This window comes from Cervus canadensis, chromosome 1 (assembly GCF_019320065.1).
Source record: "Cervus canadensis isolate Bull #8, Minnesota chromosome 1, ASM1932006v1, whole genome shotgun sequence".
NCBI classification, from domain to species: Eukaryota; Metazoa; Chordata; class Mammalia; order Artiodactyla; family Cervidae; genus Cervus; species Cervus canadensis.
Genome location: NC_057386.1, coordinates 110,740,199 through 110,756,219, shown reverse-complemented (window position 1 = coordinate 110,756,219; position 16,021 = coordinate 110,740,199). Strand labels below are relative to the sequence as shown.

General features: G+C 49.1%; 1 protein-coding gene across 1 annotated transcript in view; it reads left to right on the top strand.

Moving 5' to 3' along the window:
• The first annotated feature begins 8,561 nt into the window (after positions 1–8,561).
• The window catches only part of OSBP2 (oxysterol binding protein 2), a 120,310-nt gene continuing 112,850 nt past the window's right edge, over positions 8,562–16,021 (top strand). The window contains exon 1 of the mRNA XM_043436411.1: positions 8,562–9,561. Within this exon, the coding sequence (XP_043292346.1) occupies positions 8,906–9,561 (656 nt within the window). The 5' untranslated portion in view covers positions 8,562–8,905. The remainder of the gene's footprint in view (positions 9,562–16,021) is intronic.

Sequence of the window (16,021 nt, the reverse complement as noted above, 5' to 3'; positions counted from 1 at the left end):
TTTCTAGGTTTTTGTCTGTTTTCTTGGCTAAGCTCAACTGATTGGAATAATTGACTTTAAAACCTTAAGTTTTATTATACAAGCAATATGACCACATCTGCCAAAAACAAAAACTCTTCCATTAGATCAACCACTGCTAGCATTTTGATGTGTTTCTTATATTTTGAGTATTCGTTTCATTTCAGGAACAGTCCTTTTCCCTGGCACTGTACCTAGAAAGGGGAAAGAAAGGCTTCGGGGATCCTGGTGTCTTCAGGGTGCCCACCAAGCCACCCAAGCTCCTCTTTTCTCCAGAGAACTCTGCCCCCCCTAAATCTTCCCTAACAGCCTCTCTAAGCCTCACCCCTGTCTAGCCTTCAGCCACACCCACCGTTCTCTCTGGATGGCTGGTCTGGGCAGGGGGTCTTTGCAGTCTTATGCTGTGGCCCAGCAGACTGGGGGAACCCTGGCAGTGGGATGGCTGGGAGAGTTGGGATGTCTACCTAGTAAGTCACTTCATAAACCACTAACTCACGGGTGGACTTAGTCTTCCCATATTTGCATTAAAAACCAGAGGAGTTTGCATTTAAGTAAGGAACAAGAAATAATGAAATTCTGTAGAGGCCCCTAATTTTTTTTTAATGAGAGAAATATGCCAAGATCTTTTTTCTTTTTAAATTAGGCATTTATAAGCAAGCAAGCATGCATTAATTACATAAAAATAGTTTTCAAGTAGTAGAGAAAGTCATCATATTGTCATTAGCAGCAGTGAAGGAGAGAAGGGAACAGCAATGCAGATGCTCCTGGTGGGTGTGAGGGTGGAGCTGTGGTTTTTTTTTTTCCCCCTTAATTAAAAAGTGTCATTTGTGACTCCTGACTTAAAGCAAGAACAAGATGGCATCCCCAAGCCTGGTGGGTGCAGAGGGTCGGTGGGGTCACCCAGAAAACCAGCCGAACCAGTGGGTATGAGGCAGCCTAGTTGTAGAGAGAGGAAAAGAGAAAAGGGAAGGAAAATCAATGAGGGAAATGAAGGAGTATTGGATAGGAAGATATTTGAGAAATAGAATCCGGAAGCTAAGGAGGGCCTTAGGGATTCTTTAGTCCAGTGGACACACAAACACACACACACACACAAGTGGAACTCCTAGGTTAAATGAAGTCTCCCTTGACATCCCATTCCAGTAACTAAAATCATTGACATATTCACGTTTATTGAGCATTCATATTTCAGGCATAGAGCTCAGCTCTTTTCAAAGATGAGTCATTGAATCCTCCCAACAACAAAGGAGGTAATTTTATTAGCCCGCTTTATAGATGAGATGTTGAGGCTCAGAGAGCCAGAATCCTGCCTAAGGTTGGGCAGCTAGTAAGTGACAAAGTCTGCCTTCAGCCTGTCTCATGTGAAGACCTAAATGGCATGTGATAAGCCCCCAGTCTTCATACTGTAGTCAGAAATGGAGGCGGGGCCCTTCAGGAGCATGAGTTCACAGATGATGTTGTGGAACCTCAGCTGTGACGTCAGTTACCTGAGACCAGCTGTTTCACAGAGAACTGGACTGAACTCTAGGTCTGCCTTCTACCAGGTGGCTAAGGGGAACTGGTCACCCATTCTGGGCTGGACAGGCTGTGAGGGAGAGTTATGGAGACGTGGATGAGGCACATGCCCACCCAGGAAGTGGAAGAACAGGACACAGGAGTCCTGACTGTTGCCCATTAGCTATGAAAAGATGTCTTCAGTTTGGTCCTCAGGAAACCTTTGTGGAACATCCTTTGTGTCTGAAGAACCATGCTGATGGCAGGGGACAGATGAATGATACTCTTTTAGTGGGATCGAGTGTTTTGGGTGTACTCTGTAATTCTCGCTGAGGGCATTTCCTTCCCTCCTCCCCTTTCACCAGATACACGTCACTCCTTTAGGGCACTTGGAAAAACCTTCCCAGTTCAAAAGTCTTGCTGGGTGCACAGTGGGTTCCTTTAGATTTTCTCCGTGACCTGTGACAAAAGGAGGGAACTTCTGTTTACCAAGCACCTGTTACATGCAAGACATCTTATATCCTACCTCACTCAGTATTCACAAGAGTACTCTTCAGATATCATGCCCACTTAAAAAAAAAATTCACTTTTGGCTGCTCTGGGTCTTCATTGCTGGGCACGGGCGTTCTCTAGTTGCAGAGACTGGGGGCTCCTCTCTAGTTGCAGTGCACGGGCTTCTTGTGGTGGCTTCTGCTGTAGAGCATGGGCTCTAGGGCACACAGGCTTCAGTAGTTGTGGGCACGTGAGCTTTAGCTGTCCCAAGACATGTAGGATACTCCCAGATGAGGGATCAGACTGGTGCCCCCTACATTGCAAAGTGGATTCTTAACCACCAGACCACCTGGGAAGACCCAAGTCCACTTTTAAGATGAGGAAACTGAGGCACAGAGAAGCTAAGAAACTTGCTCAGAGTCTCTCAGTTTGAACTAGGCTGTGAGATGCATAAGGCGTGCTCTTTCCTTGCCATCCGGCTGCCCCAGTGATGCTCAGCTTCATTTCCAGCACCACCCTCAATTTCAGCCATTGTTGGTGCAGGAACTGCTCTGTGATGGATGCCCATACATAGCTCTGGCCCTAGACTTTCCTCCTAGGCTACCACCGTTGACCATATGGTCACGGACACGGCAGGGAGGAAGTCTTGGGTGAGGATGCTGGGACGTCATGGCAGGTCCCAGCTCCAAGGTGTCAGGCAACAGCAGTGGCATCAGATCCCAGCAAGTGGGTGTGGGGCAGCCTGCCAGGGCCTCAGCAGATAACTGTAGGGGCAGCTAGTTGGGGAGCAGGGGAGGCAGTCCCAGCTAAGAGTGATCCCACAGTTCTTACATATCTGTCTATCCTCCCATCCATCCACCCATCACTCACTTATCCATCTGTCCATGTGGCACTTCAGCCCACAGTCAGAACACAAATGTGGAGAAGCTGATTTTCTTGTTTGCCGTGACACCCTCACTGCTCCCCACCGCTGTGGGGGGATTGGGGGTCACCTGATGCTGGGAGTGCCTCTGCCCTGCTTCACTCTGACCTCGAGCAAGTCACTTCTCTGTGCCGAGAGTCTGGGGAACTGGAAGAACCTCAGAGCTGCCTCGAACAGGCCGCTTCTCTTATTTCATCAACAGGTAACTGAGGCAGAGTGGGGAATTAACTTGCCAAGGTCAGATAAGTAATTACTGGTGGATCTGGGACTAGATCCCAAGGGGCTGCCACTCGTTTATAAAGTGGGAATGGGAATTCTGGCTCCCCTCACCTCCTGGGATTGTTGGGAGGACCCCACGAGATAAGTGGTAGGAAAGTGATGTGAGAAATGAGGACACCAGGGCAGAAAGTCCCAGAGGTGCAACCAAGGACCCTGCTGCCGGGCCAGTGCAGATCCCATGGTGACCACAAGGGGTCAGCAGACGCTTGTGCACTCAGCTGGGATCTGCTGGAAGGCACTTAATGTGTGAGCCAGGGTCTGGGTCCTTTCATTCCTGGGGACCCCTAGCACAAGCAAGAAGATGGATGCATCCAGCCCAGCCCACTGTTGAAGCGGGAAGTATTACTTGGGTATTACAATTCAGAGCCTGGCCCAGCTGCTGACTCTGCAGGGCTCTGAGGGCTGAGGGGCCAAGCCCGGAGCGGGCCTTGGCTGGGACCCCCTGTGTCACCAGTAACCTTTATCTGGGCTTCGGCTCTCTCGCCTGCAGCTGTTCCGAGTGGGGTGGTGCAGGTGGCTGATCTCTTCACTTCCGTTCTCAAGCCCGAGATGTGGCACAGAGCTTTGCACACATGATGCTCCATAAATATCTGCTAAGCAACTCCTGCCCTGAGCAGAGCCAGAAAAATCCAGGTCAGCTTATGGCCACAGACACAGAGGTATATATGCTGGTTTGTGTCCCATTTACCCAGGAAAAGAGATGTACAAGCTAAGAGGGAGGCAGGACAGCATGTAGCTAAGAGCACAGATTTGGAAGGAAGGCCTCAGTTCAAATCCCAAGTCAGCTGCTTTCCCAGCTTTATGTCCCTTAGCAAGTGCCCTGTATAATCAAGCCAGTGTATGTTTCCTCTGCCATTATGCAGTAGGTCTAGCTTACCTCTGGTCCCTTTGCCGAATGAGAATATCTGACTGGAAGCTTTGCGTGGGGCAGAATCAGAATTAGCAGAGTCAGGAGGGCTCTGTTCTGTGATGCCGACATCTACTCCTTCAGCCCTTGCTGTCCTCTGATGTTTTATTCAGTTTCTTTAGAGAAGAGACATTGTTTTCTGCCTGGGAGAAGTATTGCCTTCACTTTGCAATCTTCAGTGTAGAGTGGGGTAGGGCAGTGGGTTGGAGCAGTTATTCCCCAACCCCTGCTCAAGGTCGTATGTGAGTCTATGTTTATTATAAACTGAGCAGATACAAAAGGATACTGGAAAATATGTGTACGGCATACAAATAATATCAACACAAAACGCCTGTGAGCTCACAAACTAGTTTGAGGAATTTGTTGTTCAGTCACTCAGTTGTGTCCAACTCTTTGTGACCCCATGGACTGTAGCATGCCAGGCTTCCCTGTTCTTCACTGTCTCCCGGAGTTTGCTCAAACTCATATTCACTGAGTTGGGAATAAAATCCCCCATTTCACTTCACTGATCTCGCTCCTACCCTCCACCATAACCTGTTGACTTTGAGCCCGAAGCCTCCCTGGGTTCTCTCAAGTCAGCTGGCTCCCACCTCCCTTTTAGCTGGCTGAGAGAAAGCTCTCAGCTGCTGCTTCCACCTGTTGCCCTCATAAGAGCTCGAATCCTCTTTCCATGTTCCAAGCATTTGTTGAAATCTCTCATTCATCAGTGACCTTTCTTTCTTTCTGGTCATGCAACGTGAGATCTTCATTCCCTGACCAGGAATCGAACTCATGGCCCCCTGCAGTGGAAACGCTGAGTTCTAACTACTGGACCCCCAGGGCATTTCCTTAGTGATCCATCTTTAAAATTGTAACATGGCCTTACCAAGCCTTCTTAACTGTTCTCTTTTGCCACATGGCATTTATCACCTTCTAAATGATCTAATTGGCATATTTCTGTCTCCTTTTATTAGAATGTAAGCTCCAGAATGACAAGGGTTTTGTCAGTTCTTTTTTTAAAATATATTTTATTACTCTTATTTTATTTATTTTTGTTTTTTGGCCCTCCCGCATGCATGTAGGGTCTTGGTTCCCTGACCAGGGATCGAACCTGTGCCCCTGCATTGGAAGGTCAGAATCTTAACCACTAGACCACCAGGGAAGTCCCCGTCAAGTTTCTTGCAATGCTCCATCATCAGGGCCTAGAAGACTTGGCGTATGATATGAATTCAATGAATGTTTGTTAAATAAAGTCTTCTTTCTAGTTCTGTTTGTTGGTAAACACTTAGTACTTTGGCAGTCTTTCCCACTTTTGTTTCAGTGGGGTCTCTTTGGGTCTCGATAAAGACGGGAGGCAAACATGGGTTCTTACTAAATACCCTGAGCTAAAAGTCTCAGCATCAGTGGTTCTCCATGTGAAGGGATCATGGACCCTTTAAGATTATAATGAAACCTACCACAAATTGGAACGTACATTTAAAATTTACATGTAATTTATGAAAACTATACACTTCATTTTAAGAACCTGTTCTCTTCTGGAGAGATATGTAGAAACTATCAACACTTGGAACTTCCTGAGGTTCAGGGGTTAAGACTCCACACTTCCACTGCAGGGGGTATGAGTTCTATCCCTGGTCTGGGAACTAAAGATCCCACAGGCCATGTGGCACAGCCAAAAAAAGGAAAAGAGAAACACCTCAATCAAAGACTAGGTGAGGATGTAGCCAAACAAATAAAAGTGTAGATGACTAAACATAAATATTTAAAAAAAAGAAACTATCAATATGGTAGCCCCAGAGGAGAGGAAGAGGGGAGTTCTTTCACAGTATAATGTGTTTACTTCAGTTCTGTACAGTGCAAGCATGACGGTCTCAAAGTTGAAGAAATTAGTTAAGTATTTTACAGGAACTCATGTTCTAATCCCTTGGGGCGATCACAAACTCGCACATCCTTAGGGGCCAGGGCGGTCAGTGCACATGGCTTTAGGACCATAGGCAGTGGTGGAAGCTGTGGAGACACAGAGCTTGCACACCCCACCCCAAGATGCTTCAATTTTGTGGCATGAAAAGCATGGTGTTCATCAAACTTCACCGGCCAAACATTTCACAGAACCCTCTTCAGTTAAATAGAGAATATTTACTGAGCATGTGGTGTTGGGGAAGACTCTTGAGAGTCCCTTGGACAGCAAGGATATCCAACCAGTCCATCCTAAAGGAAATCAGTCCTGAATATTCACTGGAAGGACTGATGGTGAAGCTGAAACTCCAATACTTTGGCCACCTGATGCGAAGAGCTGACTCATTTGAAAAGACCCTGATGCTGGGAAAGATTGAAGGTGGGAGGAGAAGGGGATGACAGAGGATGAGTTGGTTGGATGGCATCACCAACTCAATGGACATGAGTGTGAGTAAACTCTGGGAGCTGGTGATAGACAGGGAGGCCTGGCGTGCTGCAGTCCATGGGGACGAAAAGAGTCGGACATGACTGAGCGACTGAACTGAACTACTATGTTAAATGAGCTTTACATACATGATTCTATTACTGTCAACCTGTGAGGCAGGGATTATTTTCCTCATTTTCATTTCACCGATGAGTAAGAGGAAGCTCAGTGAAGTGGTTGAAGGTCCCACAGCTATGAGAGTGGTTGGGCTGGGATTTCTTCAGTGGCTCTGACTCCCAAAGCCCAAGATTTTCCCTCCACATCACTGCCCATCAAGATGTGGTCCATGATGGGAACTTCCCTGGTAGCCCAGTGGTTAAGCGTTCACCTTCCAATGCAGGAGGTGTGGATTTGGTTCCTGGTCTAGCAGCTAAGAGCCCACATGCCTGGTGGTCAAAAAAAACAAAACATGAAACAGAAGCAATATTGTAACAAATTCAATAAAGACTTTAAAAATAGGCCACATTAAAAAAAAACGTTTAAAACAAATGTGGTCCAAGAGTCACCCACTCAGAAACCCCTGGGGAACTCATTAAAATGTGTGCTCCCAGGCACTTCCCTGGTGGCCCAGTGGTTGAGACTCCCACGTCCACTGCCAGGGGCATGCGTTCAATCCCTGGTTGGGGTCCTAAGATCCTGCATACTGCATGGTGAGTTCAAAAATAAATAACTAAAAACTAAAATTCAGGCTTCTGAATTCTACCTCAGACCTACCGACTCAGAGTCCCAGGGAGATGGGGATGGAAAACCGGATTTATAGTAAGCTTCCCTGGAGAGATTTGCAACATCATTTTTGAACAGGTGAAACAGACACTTGGTTAAAATATTCATATATCTTGAATTATTTGAAATATTCAATATTCAAAATGTTGTAAATGCAGAGAGCCCCCCACTGCCTTCCCTGCCTGCACACTCCTCTACCCACGGTCCCCAAGAGGCAATCACTTTTCTTTGACTCAGCACATTGAAGTTTGAGGCCCATCTTAGTATTTGTGGGATATACCAAGATGGGTAGGCTTCTGCACCCTAGAGCTCACAAAAACCTGCAGCAAGGCCATCAGTCCTTCAGGGGCAGGTGTCCCAGGAAGGGCTCTCAGAGTCACCAGTACAGATGGTAGGACTTACGCTCGGGTGCATGTCTTCATCCTCTGTTTCTAGGACCTTCCAGTCTGCTCAGCCTCTGCCATCACTTTGAGTAGGGGGCTGGTCCCTGCACAGGTGGTTTTGTCACAAGATCAGAAATGGACAGTGAGTGAGGGGCGTGTAAGGACCAGCAGAAGGGAGCCTGCACAGAGGTCTGGTCTGGAGGAGTATGGGTGGAAGCCCAATACCCAACCTATCAAGCTGTATTTCCGCTTGTTTGTGGCAACCATGACCTTCCCTTTGGGATAGATTCTTTTTTTTTGGGGGGGGGGGAATAGATTTTTTAAAATCCGTTGTGCTTAACCTTTCTGGGATCACAGACTCCTTTGGGAAGCCCATGAAAACTAGGGACCTTTTCTCTAGAAAAATGCACAGACACATTAAATTCCACAGGCTAAGCTTCACAGAGGCCAGCCAAGATTCCCCAGGGGTGTCCAGGAGCTCCGAGTCCGGAACTTCTCTTTTGGAGGTGGTCTTTGTTGTACTACACCGCTGGGCTCACTAAACTCTCTCTGTTCCTTTAGAGAGTCTGAACTTTGTTGCCACTTGCAGCGAAGTGCCCTGGATGAAGTAGAGGCTAGCTGGCCCAGTAGGTCGGTGCGCGGTGGCTCTGGCCCCAAGCCTGGTTGCAGGGAGAGGGACCCCTAGACAGGTAACAGCTGCTATGGGGTGGCGGGGGGCGCGGTGGGCGTCCTCCTCAGCTTTTAGCGTCATCCGGCTGGGCCCCTGTGCTGTGGGCGCATTTTCTGGGTTTTGTGGAGCGAACCCCCGCCCCGCCCCCGACCCCACCCCGGGTCGTAGGCGGGGAGAGCCGGCGCGGGGCCGCGGCCAGAGCTGCGCTGGGAGCCCGCGGGCTCCGCATTCATCATTGTTCCCCTAGCGCCTGGCACGGGTTGGGGCGCAGGCAGGGTTGGTGACCGAAGCGCGCCGGCCCTTCTGTGTCGCCGGTTCGCCGAGCTCTCGCCCCACAAGTGTTTCCTGAGCGCCTTCCGAGGGCCAGTCCGGGAGCCGGGAGCTGGCGACTCAAGGAAAGGACGGGGGTTCAAGTCCAGCCGGCTGCGCGCCGCGAGGACCACGGAGAGCCGGTGCGGGTGGCGCGGGGCGCAAGGGCCGCACGGGCCGCGGAGGGACCCGCGCGCGCCCCCGCCGCGCGCTCGTGACGGCGCCCCAGGCCTCCGCCTCCCGCGTCCCCCCTCCCCCCGGCTCGGCCGCGCTCGGGTCGGCCGGCTCCATGGGGAAAGCGGCCGCTCTGTGCCGAGGAGGCGGCTGCGGCGGCCGCTCCCGCGGGCTGTCGTCGCTCTTCACGGTTGTCCCCTGCCTGTCCTGCCACACGGCGGCGCCGAGCATGAACGCCCCCACGCCCGGCTCCGGACCGGATCCCAAGCCTCAGCCGCAGCCGGTGCCCCAGCCTCATCGGGAGTTGGTGTCAGAACAGGTGTCGGAGCCAGTTTCTGAGCGGGCGCCAGGATCGGAGCCTGAGCTCAAGAAGATGTCTGAGCCCAGGCCAGGGTTCAGACAGGAACTGGAACTGCTGCCGGCGCTGGGGACCGGGTTGGGGCCCCGGGAAGAGTGGGGCTCAAACCCGGGGCCTGGGCCCCCCACCAAGGCCCCCTTTGAGCAGGTGCCGGCGCTGGGGCCGGCAGTGGGGAGCGTGCCCCTGATCAAGCCGGAGTCAGGGTTGTTGCCGGCATCAAAGGCCCCGCGCCCGGGGCAGGTGAAGACACACCTGGGGATGGTAGTGCCCGGGAGCAGCTCTCCGTGCGTTGTCCCCGTGGTCTCACTTCCTCTGGACAGCTTCAAGGGCTGGCTTCTCAAGTGGACCAACTACCTGAAGGGCTACCAGCGCCGCTGGTTCGTGCTCAGCAATGGCCTCCTGTCTTACTACAGGTATGGAGGTGTCAGGGTGAGGGCTGAGTTTGAAGGGTGGTGATGCTGCCGTCATGGTGACAGAGAGCATCCAGGGTTGGAGGGTGTGACCACTGGCCCAGGATGTTTGGGAACAGGCACTCCAGCAGGAGAAATAATGCCTCTGGCCAACTTTCAACTCTGGCAGGGGAGCCCCTTGTGGACAGGACCTCTGGCAAGCTTGGGTCTGGGGAATGAGCAGGAAGGTTGGAGTGAGGGAGTGATTTGGGGCCTGGGGACCCCTCTGGCCCTGGTGGTTGTGGGACCTGGGGCAGCTATCCAGAGTCGGAAACCCCAACATCCTTGAAACAAGAGCTTTTTAGTTGAGGAGCTAAAATCACTGTATTAGGGGCCGAGGGGGACAGTAACCTTGTTCAGCCCCTAGGACCCACATGTGGGAAAGGCTCCTCCTGCTCCCTCCTCAGTGAGTCAGACTGTTGCCCACTTTCCCTAGTGTCTGCTGTTTGCCGGCCTTGGCCTGAGGGCACAGCAGACTCAGCATAGTCAGACGCTTCAGGAGCCCATCTTGACATTCAACAGAGAAAAGGGAAGCGTCCCACTGTGGCCTTCTTATTCTTGAAGCAGCATGGGGTTCAAAATTGAAGTCTAGTGGTGAGATAGCTAACACTGTATTCCACTGAAACGGATTGAAAGGGGGAAAGATCCTGAAGGCTGCCTTGGTATGTTTCCTGGGGACGGATGGTTTAAACTTTGAGATCTTAGATCAGTCTCTACCGTAATAGATTCTCCAACCTGAGCACGCATTGGAATTTGCTGAAGGGCTTGTTGAAACCTTGCTCGGCCATCCTGCTGAGGTTCTGCGGCAGGGGGTCTAGGAGGGCCTGAGAGTCGCTTTTCTAACAAGTTCCCAGTGATGTTGCTCAGGACCGCAGTCTGAGAAGCACGATTTCATTGTCACTGCAAACAGGAGGGCCCTGCCTTTCTGAAACTCAGGTCACTTTGCTCACTTTACTCAGCTGGGCAGTCTCTTCCAGTTACCCACTGGAGCATTCATGTGGCCCTTCCTAGCCTTTTTGGAACACGGCTTCTAGAGGATAGTTGAATCTGTAATGCCCTAGATTATTTGGGACCTCTGCTGACCTTAAGCAGTGGTTCCCGCTCAAAGTGGGGATCGCTGTCTTTAATTCCCGGCAGGGGGGAAAGCTGACCTGTGTTCCTCACGCGACCGTCTCCTGTGGTGGTGTGGTGCCCCTCGGCCCACTTGCTGCACCATACACATCACAGGACAGAGTGTTCTCAGAGTTAGGCCACTGAGCAAAACGAGATCCTTTTCCAAATGATGTTTTTATCCCACTTCCCTACCCTGTCTGGTGTGTAGGGTATGCATTCACCTACGCATGCAGTGATAGAGATCATCGATGATTTGCTATAAAGAAGTGTCACCCTGTCTTCTTACAGGTAAAGGACGTAACACATAGGGCATGTCGACTGTGGACCACACTCTCTGTCTTATGTTCATTTATTTCATCCCCGAAATCACACTGTGAGGTGGGTTCTGGGATTGTCTTCTTGTGCAAATGAGGAGTCCTGAGGTTTACCAGAGGGACGTGTCTTGTCCAGAGCCACTGGACCAGGTAGGCAGTGGAGAGAGAGTCTGACCTGGGCCCTTTGCGCTCCAAAGTCTGTGCCTGTCCCAGATGTGAGGACTGACGCCAGTTCAAACTTGAGTTCAGCATTTCTGAGTTATCTGTGTCTTCCCAGGTACTACTGAGGGTCAGTAGTCGGGGTCAAGGTAATGTTTATGAGTCTAGGGTCCCACCGTGGCAGGAAGGCCTAGTTGTAGTGGAAAACCTGACCTCATGTGTTTTTGTTTTGTTTTAATCAGTAGAACAAAAGTGTCCCCCCCCTTTCTTTTAGGATATTAATAACTATGTATAGACAGTTGGCCTTTCAAGGTAACTTGAAATGTCTAGATTCTCTGGGTAGTGAAGAAAAATTCTTCTTGTTTGCTGATTAGGTTGAGGGGACAAATACTGGTTTAGGGGAGAGGAAGGGGCGGGAACAAGTTTCCTTGTGTGTGTGTTTGCACAGTCCAGCTCTGTAGTTTGATTCGTGGATGTTTCTAGATTTCAAGGTGGGCCAGGTTGTTGCTCCAGTAGCTTGGGTGGGATGAACGATCCTTGATGTTTATACAGCTTTCTCCCTCCTTTAGCCCCATATGACCCCGCCATGCAGATGTTCTCAGTCCCATTTTATAGGACGGGAAACTGAGGCTGAATAGTGAGCTTCAGGGGTGGTGTCTCCCGAGGTGCCCAGCCTGAAGGCGGTGTCTCCAGTGCCACAGAAGCCGAGTTAGTCTCCAAGTGCAGAAAAGGCCCTTCTGCAGTGGAATCACGCCTCACTTCTCCCCTGCGCTCCAGTTCTGCCTTCTGGAAGACACTTTGCTTCTCCTCAGGCCTCCCAGTGCCTCAGGTTTTGACAGCACTCTGCTGTCCCTGCTTGTGGTCTGAATCCTGCCTTCCAGACCAGGCCTGGCCGTTCTGCCTGCTGGGCTCAAGGCTGAGCACCCTCCAGGCCTGCCGCTCACAGTCTTGACAGCTCAGGGTGGGTTATCTGGGCCTCCATCTGCACTCAGGTCCTTGGCTCTCTAATTGTGTGTGGCTGGAATAGAGGCAAATTCTGGTGCTTGTGAGTTGCAAACAGATTGAGAGAACTCCTTTTTCATGATCTCCTTTCTTTCTTTTTAGTTGTGGCATGCAGAATCTTTAGTTGCAGCATGCAAACTCTTAGTTGCAGCGTGTGGGATCTAAGTTCCCTGACCAGGGTTTGAACCCAGGCCCCCTGCCTTGGGAGCATGGAGTCTTAGACACTGGACCACCAGGGAAATCCCCAAAGTTACCATTTCTTTCATGATCTTTCCTTAGGGGCCTGGTAGAGTCAGCTGGGTGATGTGGCTGCTGAGGAAGGAACCAGAGCTGCTTCTCTTGGTAGTTTCCCTTTTGGAAAAACTGTAAATTTTGTTTGTTTGTTTGTTTTGAAACTGAGCAAAGCCTGGTTTGGACATTTCTTGTGTTCCTTGCCTGATCCTATGCTCCAGCCTGCCTCTCTCCAGGATAACTATCATTCCAAATCCTGATCAACATCTGCTTTCTTTTTTTAAATTTAGTTTTATCTCATCTGTATGCTGGAGAAGGAAATGGCAACCCACTCCAGTATTCTTGCCTGGGAAAATCCCAGAGGAGCCTTGTGGGCTGCAGTCCGTGGGGTCACAAAGAGTCGGACACGACTGAGCGACTAAGCACTCGCACATCTATATACAATTAAAAAAGTTTTTCATTTCAACCATTTTTATTTTATTTTTAAAAATCTTGTTTTATTTCATTTTAAAATATTTATTTGGTTGCACCAGCTATTAATTTTGGCATGTGGGATCTAGCTCCTTGACCAGGGATCGAATCTGGGACCCCTGCAATTGGGAGCGTGGAGTCTTAGCTACTGGACCAGCAGGGAAGTCCCTCAACCATCTTTAACTTTGTGAAAAGGGATCTTGTCTGACATATGATTTGGGGGGGCTGATTTTGGGTGCGTTGTGACAGCCGGGTTGAAAGTGCACCTTTTACCTGTGTGTGCCCCTCTTGTTAGTGCGTACGTTAGTAGTTAGTTAGTAGTCAGTCAGTTAGTAGTAGTCAGTTAGTAGTATCTGACTCTCTGCAACCCCATGGACTGCAGCCTGCCAGGCTCCTCTGTCTGTGAAATTTCCCAGGCAAGAATACTGAGTGGGTTCCTGCGTCTCTTGTGTCTCCTGCATTGCAGGTGGATTCTTTACCACTGAGTCACCTGGGAAGCCCTCTCCTCTTGATGGGTGACTACAGAAACACTTGAATGCGTGCGGGAGTCCTCGCAGGTGAAATCACTGGGTTGTGGAGAATGTGAACGCCAAGCTCTTTTCCAGAGCAGTTGTGCCGGTTTATAGTCCCACTGGGAACAAATAAGAGCTTTTTGTGGATCTCTGTCTTTTGCAGCTCTTGGTATTGTCAGTGTTGATTTTGCCAATTAAATTAGTATTGCATCGTCGTCTTGACCTGCATTTCAGTTATTTTCACTTTGATAGAAAATCAGTGGGGGTTTGGATTAGAATTTCTCCATTAAGTCTGGCTTCCTCGAGTGCTACTGTCCTAGATTTTGCTGGAAAAGCTCATTCAGTGTCAAGTTTGTTCCAAGGGAGAAAGTACACAGTGCCAACAACTGGGCTTAGTAACATTCATATTATCAGGACTAACAAGACGCTCTTTGTAAATATTGTCACATACTGAAAACATTTCTGGGAGGTCTGGGTATTTGTTGGCAGGTTTTTACTTCTTTCCAACAATGTGCTAGGAATATAAATACAGGAGGCAAGGTTATTCTATTGCCCGACACACTTAATCATGTATCTGTTTGAATATTTGAATACCAATAAAGGAAATGTGGTTTTGTGCTCTTTTTTTGGTTGTTAGTTCCCATTTAAACAATTTCATCCCCAGTTCTCATCTCACAGGGAACGTGTAACTACCTGAAATTAGGGAAGAATTCATAAATAATGCAGAATTTTCAAAGGTATGGGCTTCCCTGGTGGCTCAGCTGGTAAAGAATCTGCATGCAATGCGAGAGACCTGGGTTCAATCCCTGGGTTGGGAAGATCCCTTGGAGAAGGGAACAGCTATCCACTCCAGTATTCTGGTCTGGAGAATTCCTTGGACTGCATAGAATTGAGTTGTAAAGAGTTGGACATGACTGAGCGACTTTGACTCTTCAAAGGTATTAGCCCCAACAAGTTCTTACGGTGAGGGTGTTTCAAACATAATCTTTATCCACATTAATGACACAGTTGATTTGATTAAACAAAAGTCTGTTTTGTTCTATACAAGTTGCCTGCTCGGCAACACTAGAAATGACATTTGCTTCCCGGGAAATGATTTCAAGCAAATCATGAAACAAAAACTTTTTTGAAATATTTGTTTGGCTGCATCGGGTCTTGGTTGTGGCACTCAGGATCTTCGTCGCATCGTGTAGGATTTTTCGCTGGTGCACAGACTTCCGAGTTGTAGCACATGGTCTCCAGAGCGCATGGACTCAGTCGCTGTGGCGAGTGGGCTTAGTTGCTCAACCAGGGATTGAACCCACATTCCCCGCATTGCAAGGCCAGTTCTTAACCACTGGATCACCAGGGAAGTCCCCCCAAAATGTTTTAATTTATTATTGTTCAGGCTAATCTGTGGGTAGGAATGGTGAAGCCAGTTATTGATTACAGGACCAAGGAAGTTAGTCTGAATCTATAAGAAAGAAGGCTCCAGTCAATTGAAAGCAAGTTTTGAAAGTCCTCCAGCCGAGGAAGCCCACTGAACACATGGTGAACCGGGCCCACTTTTAGGGTAGTGGCCAAGACATTTTTGCCTGTAGGTTGGATTGAGAACTCCTCCAGTGAGGCCAAATCTCAAACTCTCCTGGAGACAGTATTTTTTATATAGTTGTGGTGCACAGGCTTAGTTGCTCATCAGCGTGTGGGATCTTCTGGCATTAGGGATCTAACCCGAGTCTCTTGATTTGGCAGGGAGAATCTTTACCACTGAGCCATCAGGGAAGCCTAGTATTTTTTAAAATAAGGTTTTACTGGGACACAGTCATGCCCATTCATTTTGGTTATGGCTACTTTGGTTTTTTTTTTTTTTTTGCAGCACTGCAAGTTTTGTGGGCTCTTAGTTCCCCGACCAGGGATTGAACTCTTGTCCTCATCAGTGAAAGTAGAGTCTTATATGTGACTGCACAGTGAAAGCGCAGTCTTATCTTAATCCCCCGAGACAGTCTTTTTGATGTCAGTTTGGTGGTGGTTTAGTCACCCAAGTCGTGTCCAATTCTTGACGACCCCATGGACTGTAACCTGCTAGGCTCCTCTTTCCATGGGATTCTCCAGGCAAGAATACTGGAGTGGGTTGCCATTTCCTGCTCCATGATGTCAGTTTAGGTGATGCTTAAAGGATGGAGCTAGAAAAGACCATCTAGTTGCAAAATGTCCCCGAAAACATGAAGTTGGAAGTGCAAGTCTTCAGGTTAAGCCACTAGGTTATCCACCTCAGAAGGTGGCCTTATTATATTGGATTCGGCTTTAATTTGAAATATCATCCAGTGTTTTATATTATGAGACCATAAGGAAGCTGGGAAGGAATGCACAGGTTGAAAATGTGTACACATTTCTTTAATGTTTAGCACAAAGGTGTTGCAGAGAGCCTATAAGAGGACTGGCAGTATGTTTTGGAGGAGACAGTGCACGTCAGTGTTCTTAGCAAGGTCTTCTTGTTGTTCAGTTGCTAAGTCATGTCCTACACTTCGGGACCCCATGGACTTCAGCACACCAGGCTCCTCTGTCCTCCACTGGCTCCTGGAGTTTGCTCAAATTCACGTCCATTGAGTTGGTGATGCTATCTAACCATCTCATTCTCTCCTG